Source organism: Microcaecilia unicolor, chromosome 3 (assembly GCF_901765095.1).
Source record: "Microcaecilia unicolor chromosome 3, aMicUni1.1, whole genome shotgun sequence".
Classification (NCBI taxonomy): domain Eukaryota; kingdom Metazoa; phylum Chordata; class Amphibia; order Gymnophiona; family Siphonopidae; genus Microcaecilia; species Microcaecilia unicolor.
In genome coordinates, this window is record NC_044033.1 from 480199921 (window position 1) to 480220241 (window position 20321).

Here is a 20321-nt window from a genome sequence, read left to right on the forward strand (position 1 = left end):
TGGGGGAGCACCAGGTAGGGTTCGTGAGGGGCCGCCACGCAGTTACCCATGTGCGGAAAGTGCTACTAGCAATGGCCTATGGCCAGGCCACTGGAGACCCCTTACTGTTGGTGAGTCTGGATGCAGCCAAGGCCTTTGATAAGGTCAACTGGGATTACCTATTCCAAGTCCTAGAATATATTGGGATGGGGGGTTGGTTTCTGGTTGCTCTAAAGACACTCTATAGGGACACCACGGCTCGGGTATTGGTAAATGGGCTGCGCTCTGACCCCCTTGTGGTGGCAAGGGGTACTAGACAAGGGTGCCCCCTATCCCCATCATTGTTTTTATTGTATCTGGAACCCCTCTTGCGTTCCATACTACGGGACCCAGACATCAAAGGAGTGGTACTTCATGGGATCGAGATTAGAGTGCTGGCCTTTGCGGACGACCTTTTCTTGACTCTCACACAGCCTGCTGTATCGGTCCCTCACCTATTAGAAGTTATAGAGGAGTTTGGTTTTTTCTCTGGGTTTACATTAAATTTACAAAAATCATTAGCACTACCGGTACAGCGGGCGGTCAGGGAAGACTGGGTGGGAGATTTCCCATTCCAGAGGGCCGAGGGGGTGGTCTGTTACTTAGGTGTGTTTATCCCATCTGACTTAGCTCGTTTATACTCAGTGAACTTGGAGCCCCTGAGAGACAATCTAATGGCTACCCTGCAGGGATGGCGGGAGCTACCACTCTCGCTACATGGCCGCATAGCTTTATTCAACATGATACTGTTCCCTAGGTGGACGTACACTTTGCAAATGCTCCCGCTTATGTTGGGTTATAAAGAGGACAAATGGCTTCAGAAACAGCTTAACGGGTTCTTATGGAAGGGGAAGAGAGCACGCATTGGGATTCAAAAACTTATGAGGCCAAAGGAGAAAGGGGGATTGGGGCTACTAGATTTGAAACTTCTTTCCATAGCAAGTTGTTTGCAACACATATCAGACTGGTTTCGATCTACTGAATTCTTCTCATGTACAAGGATCGAAACCACGCTGATGGGACCCTTCCACTTTTCGTATTGGCTACATGCCCCCTCAGATCAGTTAACCCCCCTGGGACCCTATAAATATATATTACTTCCCCTACGCAGAACGTGGCAATGGCTCTGCAAGATACACAAGTGGAACAACTTGGTGTCGCCCTTACTGCCGATTCGGGGTAATCCGGCATTTCCGGAGGGAGAATCTTCCTGCTTGTTGAGGAGATGGGCTGCCCGGGGGATCCATTATTTGTTCCAGGTAGTGACAGAGCAGGGGACCATCAAACCCTTTCAGGCTTTATGCGAGGAATATGCTCTTGAACAAGGTGATAACTTTGCTTATTTTCAAATGAAACACTATATTCAGTCCCTGCCTGCAGACTCCCTGAGGCAGGGAGTTTGGGAGAGACAGGACGAGCTACTGGACTTGGAGGCACAACATAGAACTTCATTGAAATACTTTCACAGCTGCCTACGAGACTCTTTAGAACCACTCAATACCACACCTATTTGTGACTTGTGGAGCCAGGAATTAAAGTGGCGAGTGGAGCCGCAGCAAGCAACGAACTGCCTAAAATCTATTCACAAAGTGACTGCGAATGCAGCCTGGTGGGAATTGAACTATAAATTTATTCTCCGGCTGCACATCTCGCCTCACAGGGCCTTTAGAGCATCTCTGAGAGAGACAGATGATTGTCCCAAGTGTGCCATGGGGGGGGGGGGGGGGGCCGGGGCCTCCCTGGGCCACATGTTCTGGCATTGTCACGAAGTATCAGCATTCTGGCTGGCCCTGGGTCAACAGATCTCGGCTATGTGGAAAGTGCATTGGAAACCCACTCCTGGACAATTATTTGATGTCTTCCTGGTAAGAGGGCATAAGCCAGAAGGCCTGCAGGCCTTTTTGAAGAGATCAGTACTGATGGGGAAAAGAACTATTTTGCAGCTGTGGCTTAGTCGGGAGGCCCCCTGTACACTACATTGGCAATGATGCAATGCTGCTCGTTAGAAAGACGAGGGATCAGTGATTTGGCTTCCACCAGAGGAGACCAGTTTTGTAAAATCTGGTCGCTGTTCTGGGACACGCTCACTCCCATTGCAAAAAGTAGAATATTGAATTGTTGAGGGAGGGGGGAGGGGAGATTAGGGTTAATGGGGAGAGGGGAGGATATGGGGGGGGGGGGGGGGTTTAAAATTAAAATATGTACGTTTGGCATTCCTTTATCCCAGAACTGTGAATGTTTGAGTTCTGTAATCAGTCCGTTGGCTTTGATATTTATGTATGCTCAATGTTGTGCCAATAAACAGATTTATATAAAAAAAAAAGTATATGTAAGTTTGTGGACATATATTTGCAGCCTTGCTTGGGTGAAGTAAAATCCTTTGTTAAAGACAAAACACATCTTCTACAGATTTTGGTTTTAATTGAATTTGTGCTGTGTTTGGATGTGTACTCCTGTTATACGAATATATTTCAGGGGGAAGCTCTAGAGGTGCTATCTGAATGTCTGGAATGTCGCCCACATCCCCATCAGAAAACTACAGAGTTTTTATTTCAATCAAGTAATGTTGAGCAGCTATGGAGGCATCATTTGCCCCAACCATTGCTAATCTTTTTATGGCGTTTTTTTTTTAATAAAAGAGAAATGGGTATATGGGTCTTCATAATTTTCACTTAATAGACATTTTCTGCCTTTGGATTAGCTCTTCAGAGGAACTGATGCAGTTCCTGAGTTACTTAAATAAGTGTCATGCAACGATCAAGTTTGAAATGCAATTTAATGATGTGGAGATTAAATTTTTAGAGGTACACATTCAGATTTTGTCTAGTAAGTTTCACACTATGGTATACTCCAAGCTAACTGATTGGAATTTATTACTTCATTATACCAGTATAGGGTGTCATTATATCAGTATGTACCCTATACATATGTGAGCTAATATTCCTTTTGTTCAATTTGTGCGCTATCGGTGCATTTGCAGTTCTCAGGATGAATACAAGGTTAAAGCTCATAATTTGCATCAGAAGCTACTAGGGAGAGGTTATCCAGTTAAGATTGCAAGTCAAACAGCCAAGCAATTATAGAGCAACTAGTAAAAAAGGCCCGTTTCTGACACAAATGAAACGGGCGCTAGCAAGGTTTTCCTTGGAGTGTGTATGTTTGGGAGAGTGTATGTGAGAGTGACTGTTTGAGAGTCAGAGTGAAAGTGTGAGTGTGTGAGAGAGAGAGTGAGTCTGGGTGTGAGTGTGTTTGTGAGAGAGTGTGTGTGTGAGAATGAGAGTGTGTGCAAGTGTGTATGTGAGACACAGTGTGAGAGAGAGTGTGTGTGTGTGGGCGAGAGAGAGAGTGTGTGTGAGACACAGATTCTCTGTGAGAGTGAGTGTATGAGACCAAGCGAGTGTGTGAGTGACTGTGTGGCACATAGATAGTGAATGTGATACAGTGTGAGACAGAGTGTGTGAGAGTGAGAGTCAGAAAGACATTGTATATGAGAGAGAGAGTGTGAGCTGTGCCCTCCCAATCCATGGCCATCTGTCCCCTGCCCCCTCCATTCATCCTTTTCCAGCAATTCCCCTATCTCCCTGAGCCCTGCCCTCCCAATCCATGGCCATCCATGTTTCTCTGTCACCTGCCCCCTCCATTCATCCCTATCCAGCATTTCCCCTCTCTGCCTGAGGCCTGCCCTGCAATCCATATCCATCCATGCCCATCTGTCCCCTCCATTCATCCCTATCCAGCAATTCCCCTCTCCCTGAGTCCTGCCCTTCCAATCCATGTCCATCCATGCTCCTCTGTCACCTGGCCCCTCCATTTTTCCCTATCTAGCATTTCCCCTCTCTGCCTGAGGCCTGTCCTGCAATCCATATCCATCCATGCCCATCTGTCCCCTCCATTCATCCCTATCCAGCAATTCCCCTCTCCCTGAGTCCTGCCCTTCCAATCCATGTCCATCCATGCTCCTCTGTCACCTGGCCCCTCCATTTTTCCCTATCCAGCATTTCCCCTCTCTGCCTGAGGCCTGCCCTGCAATCCATATCCATCCATGCCCATCTGTCCCCTCCATTCATCCCTATCCAGCAATTCCCCTCTCCCTGAGTCCTGCCCTTCCAATCCATGCCCATCCATGCTCATCTGTCACCTGGCCCCTCCATTTTTCCCTTTCCAGCAATTTCCCTCTCTCCCTGAGCTCTGCCCTCCCAATCTATGCCCATCCATGCTCCTCTGTCCCCTGCCCCCTCCATTCTTCCTTTTCATGTAATTCCCCTCTCTTCCTTCCATGACCCCTCCTCGCATCCATGCTCCTCTCTGTCCCATGTCCCAGCCTGGCCCGCCCTCTTCTCCCCCCCCCTCTTCGCATCCATGCTGTCGTTTTTCCCCTGCCCTCCTGCTCCCAGTGTTCAACTTTGCTGCCCACCCTCTTCTATCCCCCCAACATCCCTTTTCTTTTTTTTTTATTTTTATTTACCTCCGTGGTGGCGGTTCCGGCAGCGCAGCGTCAGGGAAGGAGGCGGCGTTTCCGACGTCTAGCCTTCCCTTCGCTGTGTTCCGCCTTCTTCTGACGTCATCATTGACGTCAGAAGAAGGCGGAACACAGCGAAGGGAAGGCTAGACGTCGGGAGCGCCGCCTCCTTCCCTGACGCTGCGCTGCCGGAACCGCCACCACAGAGGTAAATCTAATATAGTAAAACGCACCGTGCGTGGGTGCGATCCGTTTGTTTTTTTTTTCTGCCCTCGCGATCCGTGTGTTTTCCCCGCCCTCGACGTCATGACGTTTGACGCGAGGGCGGGGCAGAGACGGCTGGGTGGCTTCACACCACGAACGCCACGAACCCTTCAGAGAGTGTTTTAGTGACTTCAGAACGTTGTCCTCATTAGAACGTTCACGGTGCGTTTTATTATATTAGATTAGAAAAATGTTCTAGGGAATAGCTTCTGTGCCTTTGGGTTCTGTAGTATAGGTTGAAAAATCCTGTGTCTGATAGTAAGTGATACTTGCTTACAATTGGATTTGTAACCCCTGATTATTACGTTTTCTGTGCCACCCCCATATCTTGTGGACTAAATTGTGTTAAAAAGCACTTGGTATTAGCTTTTTGGACAGTAATATTGCCTTATTTTATTTTTTCATATGTCCTTTTTTCACTTTACTTTTTGTACAAGAGTTGTCTTGTAAGTATTTTGAAAATTAATGAATATAATAAAAAAAGAAAACACTTTTCTGTGTTGAGAATCATGATCACTTTGAGAAAGCGAATATACTATTCTCATATCAATGTAATTGCAATTTGAGAGTTCTATGTCAGATTGTAGTATGGATGAGATGTCATCAGCAAGAACCCATGCATTGGGGGCCATGTAAAGGGTGGACATTGCTCTGTGTGTTCTATTATGATAGAAGATGTTCAGTATGAAGCACTGAGGACTGTCATACGAGGCTCTACTACTTGTGAATCGACATGATTCAGTGCCCCTTTTATTTTTTAAAATATTGTTCAAATGTCTCGATCTCTAAAAACAAGACTGATAGAACACAGGTCTTGTCTATGTTTACGGAAGCTAGAAGCTCCGCTGGTTGCTCATTGTAAAGAACAAAGTCATGCATTTGAATCATTGTGCATAATACTGGAGCAACTGCAACGGTTAGAGCGCCATGGGGATGTTAGCAGGTGCCTGCGACGAAGAGAACAGTGCTGAATACATTTTTTTGATTCTGTAGAGCAAAGAGGTGTGAACATGAGGATTGAATGGTCTTATTTCTGATGGGATGGAGTGGATACAAGTATTTGATGATTAGTCCTTATCGAATTACGTGGTATGGGGATCTTTAAAAATTTGGTGTCCATAGCATGGAGCCATCATCTTCCTGACTGCTGTGGTAGAATAACAGGATTAGATCCCCTGAAGCAAAACGAGGAGTCCTTGAGTGTTCAAGTGTGAGCTATGCTTGAGATAGTCGGTTGAGTTTTGAAGATGCTACTGTTATAATATTGCATAGCTGCCACTTTCTTTGTTTTGTTCCTGAAGGAGTTTCATTGCAGTCCCTATCATCATCTGGTTGGACATGGTTATGAGTGGAGGGTTTTTTTCTGACCAATGATGGCTGTAATAGGTTCTAGCCTTTATGCTATTGAACAATTAGCTACAGTCTGTTTTTTTTTTTTTTTAATCCATTTTAAGAGTATGAGTCTAATACTAGATGGTGGAAGGGCTGTTTTGACCTATAATAGAAACACTGTTTAGTAACAGTTTCAATAATTAAGTTTCTAGCTCGTATGAATATTTAGCATGTGTGTGTCTGCCATTTTAAATCCTACATGGGTAAATGCTTCTGATTAAGTACAAAAGTTTCAATCTTATTGCACTTTCAACTCTGAGGTATAAAAAGAAACAGTGGGGGATCAGGAAGGAGATTCCCTTAATCTCTCCAGTATAGGGCTGCCCAAAATGAGCACTTTGAAAAGCCAAGGTGCCTGGGAGCAGTTGTAAATCCTGATGTTGGTACCCTTATGGGCTCATTTTCGAAAGAGAAGGACACCCATCTTTCGACCTAAATTGGAAGATGGGCGTCCTTCTCACAGGCTCGTCCAAATCGGTATAATCGAAAGCCAATTTTGGACATCCTCAACTGCTTTACCGTCGCAGGGACGGCCAAAGTTCAAGGGGGCATATCGGAGGCGTAGGGAAGGCGGGACTTGGGCGTGCCTAATGCTAGGATGTCCTCGACCCATAATCGAAAGAAACAAGGACATCCCTGACGAACACTTGGACAACTTTACCTGGTCGTGTTTTTCTTACGACCAATTCACAAAAAGGTGCCCAAAATGACCAGTTGACCACCGGAGAGAATCGGGGATGACCTCCCCTTACTTCCTCAGTGGTCACTAACTCCCTCCCACCCTCAAAAAAATATCTGTAAAAATATTGATTGCCAGCCTCTATGCCAGCTTCAGATGTCATACTCAATTCCATCACAGCAGTATGCAGGTCCCTGGAGCAGCTTTAGTGAGTGCAGTGCACTTCAGACAGGCGGACCCAGGCCCCCCCCCCCACCTGTTACGTTTGTGGAGGAAACAGCGAGCCCTCCAAAATCCACCAGAAACCCACTGTACCCACATCTAGGTGCCCCCCTTCACCCATAAGGGCTATGGTAGTGGTGTACAGTTGGGGGGTAGTGGGTTTTGGGGGCTTAGCACACAAGGTAAGGGAGCTATGTACCTGGGAGCAATTTCTGAAGTCCACTGCAGTGCCCCCTAGGGTGCCTGGTTGTTGTCCTGGCATATCAGGGGGACCAGTGCACTAGAAATGATGGCTCCTCCCACGATCAAAATGGCTTGGATTTGTTCGTTTCTGAGATGGACGTCCTTGGTTTTCATTATCGCTGAAAATCAGAAACGACCAAGTCTAGGGACGACCATCTCTAAGGACGACCAAATTTCAGGATGGGGATGTTTTGCGAGGACGTCCCTTTCGATTATGCCCCTCTTAGGCATCCACGTCTACTCCATTTCTGAATTGGAAACAGATGTGTAGATTTTGGTCCCACTCAGGCTCTGCACAAACCATGCCCCTTTACCATCTGTATATAGTGCAGATTTAACATGTAAATAACAGCTTCCTAAAATCAAGTTTATGTGTATCCAAGATAAGCTTGTAAATGTCATTATTTACAGAAGTAAATCATGAATAGAGCTTCCAAAATAACTACCATAATCTTTTTGTCTGGATTTTGCACTCTCCATATGTACAACTATTCCTTTTTATGTTTACCTTGCTGTATATATACAACATTCATGAGTTTCATCAAATGCTGTAACTTTTAAGTATTCCTTTTTATGTTTACCTTGCCACATTGTTCACAAGTTAGTTTTTGGGATTTTTTTATGTTTCTCATTTTTTATAGTGTTTAATAGTTCTCTGAGGATAAGCAAGCATAATCTTCTCACACGTGGGTGACATGATATACGGAGCCGGGTGTGGACACTGCCAGGTGCATTGTCACGTTAAATCTTTGAAGCAGTGTCCTCACCACTCATATGTGGGTGCCTTCCCACCCAGCGCGTGAGCATGGGACCAGCAATATTTTGTTTTTTTGCAGAGCAGAGAGGTATTTCTTAATATCTTCTCTGCACAAAAAAAAAACTTTACCTTTTTGGTGCCTTCCATTTTTTGGGATATTTTTTCTTTGTATTTTCTTTTTTTCAGTGATATTATATAGTTTATTCATTTTTTCAACATTTTTTTTGATTTTTAAGATTTCGGTCCATTTCTTGTACCCGGGAAGCATCAACCTTCTTTGGGTACATGACTACTCGAGCTCCACAGCCCATAGTGCCTTTTGACCTTGCTTTGAAAATTTTTCCCTCCATGTCATCGAGGGTGCCAAATGGTTTTAAGAAGTGTACTCGATGCAATAGGATTATTTTGGGCTAAGACCTCCTTAACTGGTGTGTTCAATGCCTAGGTCCAGAGCACCAGGACATAACTGTAACCTCTGCCAGCACTTGCAAACAAGGTCCCTTAAAGCCCGCAGAATTCAGTGCGAAAAACATTTTGGTTCTGCATTGGCATCTGCATCAAGCATGGCAGGACACTCTGTACTTGTTGCAGATTCTGCATCAACATTGGGTGCATCCGTTCAACATCGTGAGAGTACAACGTTGGACTCAAAGCCGCAAAAGTGTCAGGATTCTACATCCTTGTCATTGGTACTTTGTATATAAAAGAACCTATGGAGCAAAAAGCCTAAGAGGCATTGCCATCGTTCTCCCTCTACACATTTCGGCCCCTACCTACCCTACATCGATGCCCTTGATTCACGGGAAGCATCCATGTGCAGTGATCGCTCTCCATCTCATTTTGCATTGAGAGCCTTTGAGGATTCAAGATCTCCTATGCCCACACAGGCTATATCACAGGTTGCGTCCACACCATTCCCAGCCAGCACCATTTCAGGGCTACTGCATTCACACTCTGTACAGGCTTACATAGTGCTTGCATGGATACATTGGAAAGACAATCACAGGAGTGGTCCCACACATTTGCTCGACATCAGCCATCAGGGGCAGCTCGCATCTGACCGATGCATGCGTTAACAGCAGAAGAGCTTTCTCCAAATTCAGAAGCTCATATGCTTCGATGTACCTTGACACAGAGGTCACAGAACCTCTCAGGTGGGGAGTCCTATGGCATTCCATCTGATCTTCACCACCTCAGAGGCATAAGTCTCCCGCAGAAAGTGTATTCTTTCCATGCTTTGTGCATGAGGTGGCTCAAGCTATATCTTTTAAACTAGAAACGGAGGAGGAACATAATTCAGAACTTTTCGAAGTTCTAGATTACGATTCTCCATCTAGAGAGGGTATTGCTGTTCCCCCTCCATTCTGTCATGAAAAGTTCTTTACTAAAACATTGGGAATCCCCTCTGACAGTTCAGATTGCCCCAAAGACGTTTGACACAATGTATAGGATACAGAAATGTGCAGGATTCCACACCATTCCTTAGTGGTGAAATCTACTTTAAAGAGCACTCACAGTGCCAAATCTAATGCTTCTGTACCTCCAGGCAGAGAAGCTTAAACCTTAGGCGCTTTTGGCAGAAAACCTTTTTAAGTATCAATTCTAACCACAGTAGCGGATGGTATCCCAGAATCTCACCCAAGGCCTTCCATTCCAAACACCTTCACATCACAAGGTCCACTATGGATGCATCCATGACAGGTTGGGGAGCACACATCAACTGTCTACACACACAGGGTTCTTTGTCCCCACGAGAGTTACAGCATATCAAATTTCTGGAATTGCAAGCAGTTTGGAACACTCTCAAAACCTTCCAGAACCAAATTCTCAATCATGTACTACTAGTTCGCACAGACAAGTAGCGATGTACTTCCTGAACAAACAAGGAGGAACTGGTTCTTACCTCCTTTGTCGAAAAGTAATCCAAATTTGCACTTGGGCTGCTTCTCAAAACATGTTTATAAGAGCTATTTATCTAGCTGGCAAACAGAGTGCTGTAGCAGACAAACTGAGCAGGGTCCTTCAACCTCATGAATGATCCCTCAGCACCTTGGTCGCTGGTCAAATATTCCAGCAGTGGGGGACCCCAACAATAGTCCTCTTCACTTCTTTTCAGAATAACCAACTTCCCTGAATCTGTTCCATACTCTGTGCTTCCAGCTGCTTAGCCCCAGATGCCTTTTTGCTCCATTGGGGAATAGATCTTCTATACACCTTTCCCCCACTGCCTCTCATAGGGAAAAACTCTTCTCAAACTACGCCGAGACTAAGGGACCACAATTCTAATGCTTCCTACTGGCCATGTCAGATCTGGTTCCCTCTTCTCCTAGAGATGTCATCCAGGGAACATAAGTACATAAGTAATGCCACACTGGGAAAAGAACAAGGGTCCATCGAGCCCAGCATCCTGTCCACGACAGCGGCCAATCCAGGCCATGGGCACCTGGCAAGCTTCCCAAACATACAAACATTCTATACATGTTATTCCTGGAATTGTGGATTTTTCCCAAGTCCATTTAGTAGCGGTTTATGGATTTGTCCTTTAGGAAACCGTCTAACCCCTTTTTAAACTCTGCCAAGCTAACCGCCTTCACCATGTTCTCTGGCAACGAATTCCAGAGTTTAATTATGCGTTGGGTGAAGAAACATTTTCTCTGATTTGTTTTAAATTTTCTACACTGAGGTTAGATCATTTTCCAACCCAAATAATTCAGAATGAGGGATCCCTTCATCCTCCAGACGCTCGCTCTCTGACTCTGATGGCTTTGATACCTAATGACGTAGAGTTGCATTCATTGAACCTTCCTCATGCAGTTTCTAAAATACTTCTTTCCTCTAGAAACCCTTCCATAAGAAAATGTTACTGTTTGAAGTGAAAACTATTCTCTCTCTCGTGCTCAGCTAGGTCGCTCAACTCTACCACATGCTCTATATCTACCCTTATTACGTACCTTCTCCATCTTTCAGATTCTGAATACAAAACTAACTCAGACAGAGTACATTTGAGCACCATTAGTGCTTTTCATACTAAAATTGATGATAAAACAGTTTCAGTTCATCTCTTGATAGTTATATTTGTGAAGGGTTTATTTCATACCAAATGTCCTGTCAAACCACCTCCAGTGGTGTGGGATTTCATTTCTCTTAAGAAACCTCCTTTTGTACTACTTCTTTCTTGTTCTGTGAAATTGCTCACCTATAAAATAGTGTTTTTAATAGCTCTTACATCTGCCAGGAGAGTCGGTGAGCTTCAAAAGCTCTTGTGGAAGACCCACCTTACACTAGGTTCTACCACGGCAGGGTTATACTCTGAATCCACCACATATTCCTCCCTAAGGTGGTTTCAGAGTTCCATCTCAACCAGTCCATCATACTACCTATCTTTTTCCGTAAACCACACATTCATCCTGTAGAAGCAGCACTGTATACCTTAGACTGCAAACAAAAACCTCATTGAAAATACTCCCAGCTTTTTCTATCCTTTGACCCTAACAGGTTAGGAATTCTTACCACCAAGCATATAGTCTGTACTTGGCTGGGTGACTGTCCGCCTTATATTCAAAAGTGATGGGCGCCCAGATTTCTACCCAAATCGGGAGATGGGCGCCTTTCTCCCGTAGGCGCCCAAATCCGTATAATCGAAAGCCGATTTTGGGCGTCTTCAACTACAATCTATTGCGGAAACGGGCAAAGTTGACGGGGCGTGTCGGAGGCATGGTGAAGGCAGGACTGGGGCGTGGTTATGGTCACCCTCGGCCGATAAAAAAAGAAAGGCGTTTTTACCGCAAATTTGGGTCATTTTTTTGCACCCTTTTTTTTCACGAACAAGTACCCTAAATGACTACGTGACCACTGGAGGGAATCGGGGATGATCACCCCTGACTCCCCCAGTGGTCACTAACCCCCTCCCACCATAAAATAACAAACTTTAAGAGCTTTTTTTTCCAGCCTGTATGCCACCCTCAAATGCCATACTCAGCTCCATCACAGCAGTATGCAGGTCCCTGGAGCAGTTGTTAGTGGGTGCAGTGCACTTCAGGCAGGTGGACCCAGGCCCATCCCCCCCTACCTGTTACACTTGTGCTGGTAAATGGGAGCCCTCCAAACCGCTCCCAAACCCACTGTACCCACATGTAGGTGCCCCCCTTCAGCCATAAGGGCTATGGCAATGGTGTAGAGTTGTGGGCAGTGGGTTTTGGGGGGGGGGGGGGTTTGAGGGGCTCAGCACCCAAGGGGTGGGAGCTATGGACTTGGGAGGTATTTAATTTTTTTTTTTACTTTTTACAAGTGCCCCCTAGGGTGCCCGGTTGGTGTCCTGGCATGTGAGGGGGATCAGTGCACTACGAATCCTGGCCCCTCCCACAACCCAATGCCTTGGATTTGTTCATTTTTGAGCTGGACGCCTTCGGTTTCCATTATAGCTGGAAATCGAAACCACCCAGCTCAAATCCGCACAAATCTGATGCATTTGCCCGGCACAAACCGTATTATCGAAAATAAAGATGGACGCCCATTTTTTCGAAAATATGGTCCCGCCCCTTCACGTACCCATTCTCGGACATAGAAGCCCATGGAGATGGGCGTTCGCATATGATTATGCTCCTCTGTATCTCCTACACATATACTCAGGCTGGGCTGACCCTCTATGGCTGGATCATCACTGATAATGCAAGAGCAGTGGCAGCTTAAGTAACCCATTTCCGCTTTGCCTCCATTTAAGATATTTGCAATGTGGCTATGTGGTCTTCTATCCACACCTTCACTGCTCACTACTGTTTGAAACAGTATTCCAGGTGGGATGGACCATTTGGGCAAGCAGTCCTACAAAGTATTTTTACTGTTTAAAATCCAGCTCCACCTTCCCACCTGTTATTTCCACCAAGCTCACTATTTACTTTGTTACAAAATTAATCTATATTTTCAGCCTAGTACCTAGTGAGTCCCATATGTGAGAATATTACGTCTGCTTGTCCTCTGAGAAAGCTAAGTTACTTACCTGTAGCAGGTGTCCTCTGAGGACAGCAGGCATGTATTCTTACATCCCTTCTGCCTCTCCTTGGAGTTATCATTTTATGCACTGTACTGCTGGTCTCGTGCTTGTGTGTCGGGTAAGAAGGCACTTGTGAATGCTTGGTGGGGGCACTGCCTCAAAGATTTAAAGTGAAGTGCACTTGGCAGGGTTCGCATTGGGCTCTGTATATCACATCACTCGTGTGAGAATATATGGCTGCTGTCCTCGAGAAAACATCTGCTACAGGTAAGTGACTTAGCTTTATGAAATAGGGTATGTAAGTAATGAATGAACTCTCACTCATATATTTTGTGTAGCTTAAGGTTATGAGATATGGTAATAAGCCATTGACTGCAGAAGAAAGAAGAAATGTCGTCACTGTAAGTGTTACACAGTCAAGAAGAAATGCCTGGAATAATTTTGATTCTTCTGATAATGGAAATATGGAACAGAAAAGTGCCACTGTTCAGGTCATAAACTACACTATTCCTGAAAGCAACATTATTCAGATGGATATCCCCTTGTTGACTGATACCTATCATTTGATAATTCAGGTAAGATATTATGTCACTGTTTACATGAATTAAAATATATAAACCTAGGGGTATATCTACTAAAAGGCATTAAGCCCTTACACGTACTTAGCACTTTGTGGTAAGTAATTTGTTTTTGTTGGCTAAGCATGTGGTATTCATTTATTTTGTATTTGTTTTCTGCAGGACATATGTCAGGGGCAAAGAATGCTATCTAGCTAGCATGTTCCAATTACCGAGTGCTAACTGGTTAGTGCACCCATAACATAGGAGCTCTTAGCGCCTCCTACATTTTTTCAAGTTATGTTCTAATGCCAACATTAGCACACGACCTAAAAGGGAAATACTGGAAATTGCCGTATTTCCTGGGTGCTCTAGAAATGGGCTTAATGTGTGGGAAGGTCCTGTGTTAGCACACACTAAGCCTGTTTACTAGCACATTTTAATAGACATACCCCCTATTTTTAAAAATGTTGATTTGGACCTGTAGAGAGACAGTTCTTCCCCCATCTACATAGAGACAGGTTGGCTGTTTATGTGAATATGTTGAGCATTTTCTTTAACAGATTACAGACTACAAATCCCTGTAATCCTGTAGTTCCCTGTAATAAGCTCTTCCTGAGTACATGCCCCAGATCCCTGTGTCTTATGAGACTCTCTATTGACTTGCCTGGTTCTCTATGCATTCTGGACTGTCCCCCCCACCATTCTCTCTTCATGGGTCTATAAGAGTTGGTATGCAGTATTATCTCCTCTGTGAACTGTATTTTGGTGTATGACCCCTTTTTAAACCACTGTGATGCTATCAAGATTTTACCAGTTCAAAAGTATAAACAGTATTGCTACTCAGTGAGTTGCTGAATTTCTCCCAGCTTCCCTCTTGAGAACCAGTTTGAAAGGTAAAAACTCACAGTTTGAAAGGCAAAAACTCTCTTGTCCATCACATCTGAACTGTAAGCTATTTTTCTTTGTTTATTTATTTATAACATTTATATCCCACAATATTCCCGCTCATGGGCAGGCTCAATGTGGTGTACAATAGTTAATAAACAAACCATAATACAATAACATAAAGTACAGTAGACAAGGGTCACAGGAGGGAGAAAGAGATGACTGACGAGGGAAAGGAAGACAGGATGTGTGATAGGGTATCATGGAGTGAGCTGTGGGCTAAAAGGCTGCGGCTCCTGCAGGACTCGTTTGATTACTTTGGTTCAGGAGTTCCAAATCTTCTCATAGTGATACTACTGTATACTGTGGTTTAGCAGCTTGCCATTTGTGCCAGGAATTTAAAGGTCAGAACAGAGAGCTTTTTTTGGGGGGGGGGGGGGGGGGAATGGGGGAGAGGAGTGAATGGGAGCCCCTACATTGTTCTTCCAAATGATTTTTTTCTCACGGCAAGATTACAAGATGAAGAATATAACTCTTTCTGCAATATGAGGTTAAATGGTCTTTGTTAAAATTTCCAGAACACTAGGAGAGCGGTAAGTTTTGTACTGAATGGCATTGGAGGCCCAATCAGTATTGGAAGGTGCAAAGGAGGCCCCGTCCAGTGTTCTAGTAGGGGATGGCAGGGTATATAGGGTAGCTTTAACCGGTGGTGTGCTGGTAAATGTTTAACAACAGGCTTTCTTCCCGGTCCACCTCTGCCCCCCCCCCAAATTGCAGAGCTGGCTATAGCTGTGGAGAGAGCCTGGGGGGGGGGGGGGGCGGTAATGCATTACTCTCTCCAGGAAAAAAAATTAAATGCTCCCAGGTTTCAATCTAATTCATGTTTAATGTGGGCTAAAATGCCATAAATAAGTAAATAAATATAAACTTTTAATGTTGAGAACCTGATTCTCATAACATGATGTCTGTTTTAGAAGCCCTTTACCTGGAAAAAAAAAATCTCTGCAGTATACCCAAAATGACACAAACCAAATTAGCGTACAGACCAGGAATTAGAACAGACAGTCTTGCCAACTCTGAAAAACAATGTGTTATCAAAATCTTAGAACCTAACAAACAGATCCCTATTCAGACACTTGGCCTTGCAGTCATACATGCAGAACAGAGATAGCCCCTATTCAAATTCTTCAAAAATTAACCTGAAATCCTGAGAAGCACAATACCAGAAAAACAGAAAGAAACACGTTGCTATACACTGCAAAATAGGATAGTAGATGTAAATTCTCAAAGTGGACATATTCCAAACACTAAAATGAAAATAATTTTTTCTACCTTTCTTGTCTGGTGACTTTGTTTTTCTCATCATTCTGGCCCACTATCTGATTCTGCTGCTCTCTATCTGTAATCTGATGGATTGGTCGTGAGCCCTTGAACCTAGGCCAAGGCCCGCTGATACCAGAGGCCAAGGCCTAGGGGAGACCGACCCGCCACTACACACCCCAGCTATCCAACACACTGCACCTCAGGAAGAAAGGGAAATAGGCATTCAAGCAGGGCTCATGGCCGAACCGGAACCGATACACTCAGACCCACTCGTATGGGCCTCACGGCCGAACTGGAACCGATACACACACAGGGAGGGGAGAAAGGAACACAGGAGTCCCCACGGGACCAAAGGTGCCAGCTGCGCACTGAACCCCAGCCACAGGGCGCAGGAAAATAACCAACCACAGAGGCTCCACAGACCCAGGACAGAACCCCTTCCCTCAGACTAACAAGGTAAGACACCAAAGGAACCAGAGCGAGGTGCCACACCCCCCCCCAGGGAACTAGCGCAGGGAAGGAAAACAAGTATAGGAAGCACCCCGTAACCACAGGGAAATATGAGGAAAACAACGAGAAGACCGGGCTGCCACAAGAACCCCGCAGCCAGGAATCCCCCCCCAGCACAGAAGGGAAAAGAACTAACTAAAAAGCCACAAAAGTCAGAGACAGCTACAGCAAACAAAAAGGCAGACTAACCCCAACCCAGAGGCCAGAGGCAAAGACACAAAAGGGAGGGAGAAAATCCTCTGCCTAAAACACACAGAAGTCAGAGGCAGAGACACAGTACACAAGGGGTTAACACTACAGAACCAGAAGACAGAGGCAGGAACATGGAGGAGAAAGATAACTAAATAAACAAACAAACCTGAGGGAAGGCCCGCGGATCAGCAGGCTGCCGAGTCGGCAGAATGAGAGCAAAGCCCGTACAGAACAAACAAAGCAGCTGACCTCCCACAGAGAACTGCAAGCAGCGAGGGAGAGTCCCAGCTGGAGGCGAGAGCTGATTACACACACACACACACACACACGCACGCACGCACGCACGCACACACACACACACACACACACACACACACACACACACACACAATATCCCAGACAAAGGGAAAGAAACTGAAACCCTAAACAGGGAACACAGAAACAAACCTAGAGCACAGAACAACATTCTGACATAGAACTGCAAAAGGCTTTAGTCACCAAGATGTGTAACGCCGAAGCAGGAACATGAAGGCTAAAGTACTACCCACTGACATCAGCTCAAACCCTGACAGCCAATCAGGAATGAAGTCCACATCCCTCCCCTGCCACACCGGCAGAATCATAACACTATCTGTTCCCTTGACTCCGTTTCCAGGGCTTCCTTTTAAGTTATTTCTTTTCTTTCCTCCTTTCTTCTTCATTTCTGGTCCTCCGCAGACTTGACTGTCCAGTGGATCCAGCTTCTTCCTATTTTCTCCATCCATGTGCAAGTTTTTCTCCTCTCTTCCTTTTCCCTCATCTCATCTCCTTCCTTCTCTGTTCCCTCCATGTCCAGCATTTCTTCTCTCTCCCTTCCCTCTCCTCTATCCATGTCCAGCATTTCTCCTTTCTCCCCTCCATTCATGTTCATCTCACTTCCTCTCTCTTCCATCCCCTCCATCCATGTCCAGCATTTCTTCTCTCTTTTCCTGTCTTCCCCCCTCCATCCATGTCCAGAATTTCTCCAGCCCTCCCCTCCATTCACCCATATCCAGCAGCCCTCCTCTCTCCCCTCCCCTCCATCCAACCATGTCCAGCAACCCTCCTCTCCCCTCCCTTCCATCCACCCATGTCCAGAAACTGTCCTCTCCTCTGCTCTCCATCCATCCATCCATACCCAACGATTCTCTTCTCTCCCCTGCCCCCCTCCAGCCATCCATACCCAGTGATTCTCTTCTCTCCCCTGCCCCCTTCTCCAGCCAACCATACCCAGTGATTTTCTTCTCATCCCTGCCCCCCTTCTCCAGCCAACCATACCCAGAGATTCTCTTCTCTCCCCTGCCCCCCCCCTCCAGCCATCCATACCCAGCGATTCTCCTCTCTCCCCTGCCCTCCCCTCCATGTCCAGCAATTTCTCCTCTCTCTCTGGGCCCTGCCTTCCCATCCATCTCCATCGATGGCTTCGATGCTCCTCTCTCCCCTGCCCTCCTGCTGCAATGTCCACCTGCCCGGGATATTTTTTTTTCTCTTCTTCTTTTTTCAATAATTTGTTTGGTGTAGTCTTTGTTTTCAGCTATTTTGTTTTTTTCAATTTTTGGCCTTCTGAGCCTATCTTTAGCCCAGGAACCATTGACACTTTTTGGGTATTCGCTTACTTGAGCTCCCTATGCCATAGAGCCTTTTGACCTTGTATCAGCTGTTTTTCCTCCATGTTAATGAGGGTGCCGAGTGGCTTTAAGGAGTATACTGAATACAATAGGACTATTTCAGGCACAGACCCTGAAAACTGGTGTGTTCAGTACTTAGTTTCAGAACACCTGACATAAAGAGACAGTCTGTATTGTAGTTTCTATAGGTAGACGTTGTCCACATCTTAAGATATACCCTCTGTTTTTAGCCACAGCGATTTTTATCCTTACAGGAGTTTTTTACGCTGTGGTTGTTTTCGGAGGATGGTAGGAGAACCTGTGATGTGAAATCCATTAAAAGTGAGATCAGTTTCTACAGGTCACTTGGATATCTGAGATTTCAATTATTAAATTTCATTAAGTTGAGGTGGACACTTTACCTATATGAAATATATATGAGAGCCTTTATGCCTGTATTTGAAGAGTAGCATCATCTCGAGGTAGCCGAGCATCCACAGTGACCACTGACCACAAGAACCTCTTTTATCTTCAGGTGGCCCGAAGATTCAATTCCTACCAGGCCCGATGGTATCTATTCTTTGCTCAGTTTGGTTTGCAGGTGGTCTTTTCTCCTGGCTGAGAAAAACGTACAGGCCAATTCTCTTTCCCAGTTTTTCGAGCCTATAGATGAAAATCCTCACCTTCAGACAATCCTGGACCCAGTCAAGATCCTTTCTGCCACATCTATGCCAGTACCTCTGGGCAAGACAAGTTATGCCCAAATGACTCCAAGATACTGTAGTGAGATGGGGGCATGACTAGAAGCTTGCTGGTCACCCTGGAGTTTGCAGGACATTGAGGCTCATATTCTGTACCAGCTAGTGGCCACAGATGAAAAAGGATGTACATGCCTTTGTGACCTCTTGTTCTGTCTGTGCCTGTAACAAGCCTTCCCCATTCACTCCTATGGAGATTACTCCAACTCCTTCCCGTTCTAGAGGTTCCGTGGGCCCATATTGCTATGGATTTTGTGACGGATCTGCTTTAGAGGGGTTCACCACTATCTGTGAATTGTAGACCGGTTTTCCAAGATGGCTCATTTCATCACACTACCTGGTTTACCATCTGCATCCACCCTGGTGCGACACTTCATGGATTACCTGAATCCATTGTCCAATACTGAGGAGTCCAGTTTACTTAAAGGTTCTGGTGGAGCTTATGCAAGAATTTATGAAGTAACTTGAACTTCTCATCCAGATATTACACCTAAACTAACAGACTACAAGAGTCAACCAAATTTTAAAAACCTTCCTGCACAGCTATGTATTTGTCCAACAAAATGGCTGTTCACAGCTATTACCCTGTGCCAAATTCAGCATCAGCAATCATGTCAGTGAAGCCTCTGGCTCTTCTCCCTTTCAGATGGTGTTTGGGTGGCATCTTAGGGTTCCTTTGCCCATTCCCCTGACTGCTGCAGTACCTGCCATAGAGGATACAGCTGCATCCCTCAGTAATGAATGGAAGAGGACTTGAGAACTTTTGCTTCAAGCTGCTGAGAGGTGTAAGAAACAAACGAATAAGAAGAGATGCCCTGCTCCCCAGTTCTGGCTTGGGGACTTGGATCTGGTCATCTACCCAGAACGTTCACCTTAAAACTACCTCTGGCAAGTTTTCTCAGTTTATTGGACTGTATCCTATCATCTGGCAAGTTGGGTCCGTAGCTTACCAGCTGAAGCTTCCTCCTACTCTGCAGATCGATAACACATTCCACGTATCTCTCCTCGAGACAATGGTATTGAAACGGAAGGGAAATAAACCACCTGCACCCTCTATTGTGACCTCAGATTTGAACATTGAATATGAGGTCAATGACATTCTGGACTCTAGGAAGGTGTGAAGCAGGCTGCAGTGCCTCATTGTGTGGAGGGGCTATGGCCCTGAAGAAAACAGAGAGTCCACAGTTTATGTCCATGCTCCACTGCTTATCAGGAGATTTCACCATGTGTTTCCTCATAGACCCAAACCTGGACTGAGAAGAGGGGAGCCTTTGGGGAGGAGGTACCATCATGGCTGCCTCTTGTTTGGGGGGGGGGCGTGGCATTGGGATTGGTCACTGCAGTCTCCTGAGGGTCCTAGACTGCATACCGTGGTGCTGTTCAGCACCTGTTCCCTTAGGTGCGTGTGCCGTGAAGCTAAATTTAAAGGGCTGGTTGCAGGAAT

The 20321-nt window shown here is 45.5% G+C and overlaps 1 protein-coding gene across 1 annotated transcript in view; it reads left to right on the plus strand.

The window, feature by feature from the left end:
• CD109 (CD109 molecule) overlaps positions 1-20321 on the plus strand; it is a 538537-nt gene that overhangs the window by 161862 nt on the left and 356354 nt on the right. Inside the window, exon 11 of the mRNA XM_030199046.1 lies at positions 13363-13599. Coding sequence (XP_030054906.1) covers positions 13363-13599 — 237 coding nt within the window. The remainder of the gene's footprint in view (positions 1-13362; positions 13600-20321) is intronic.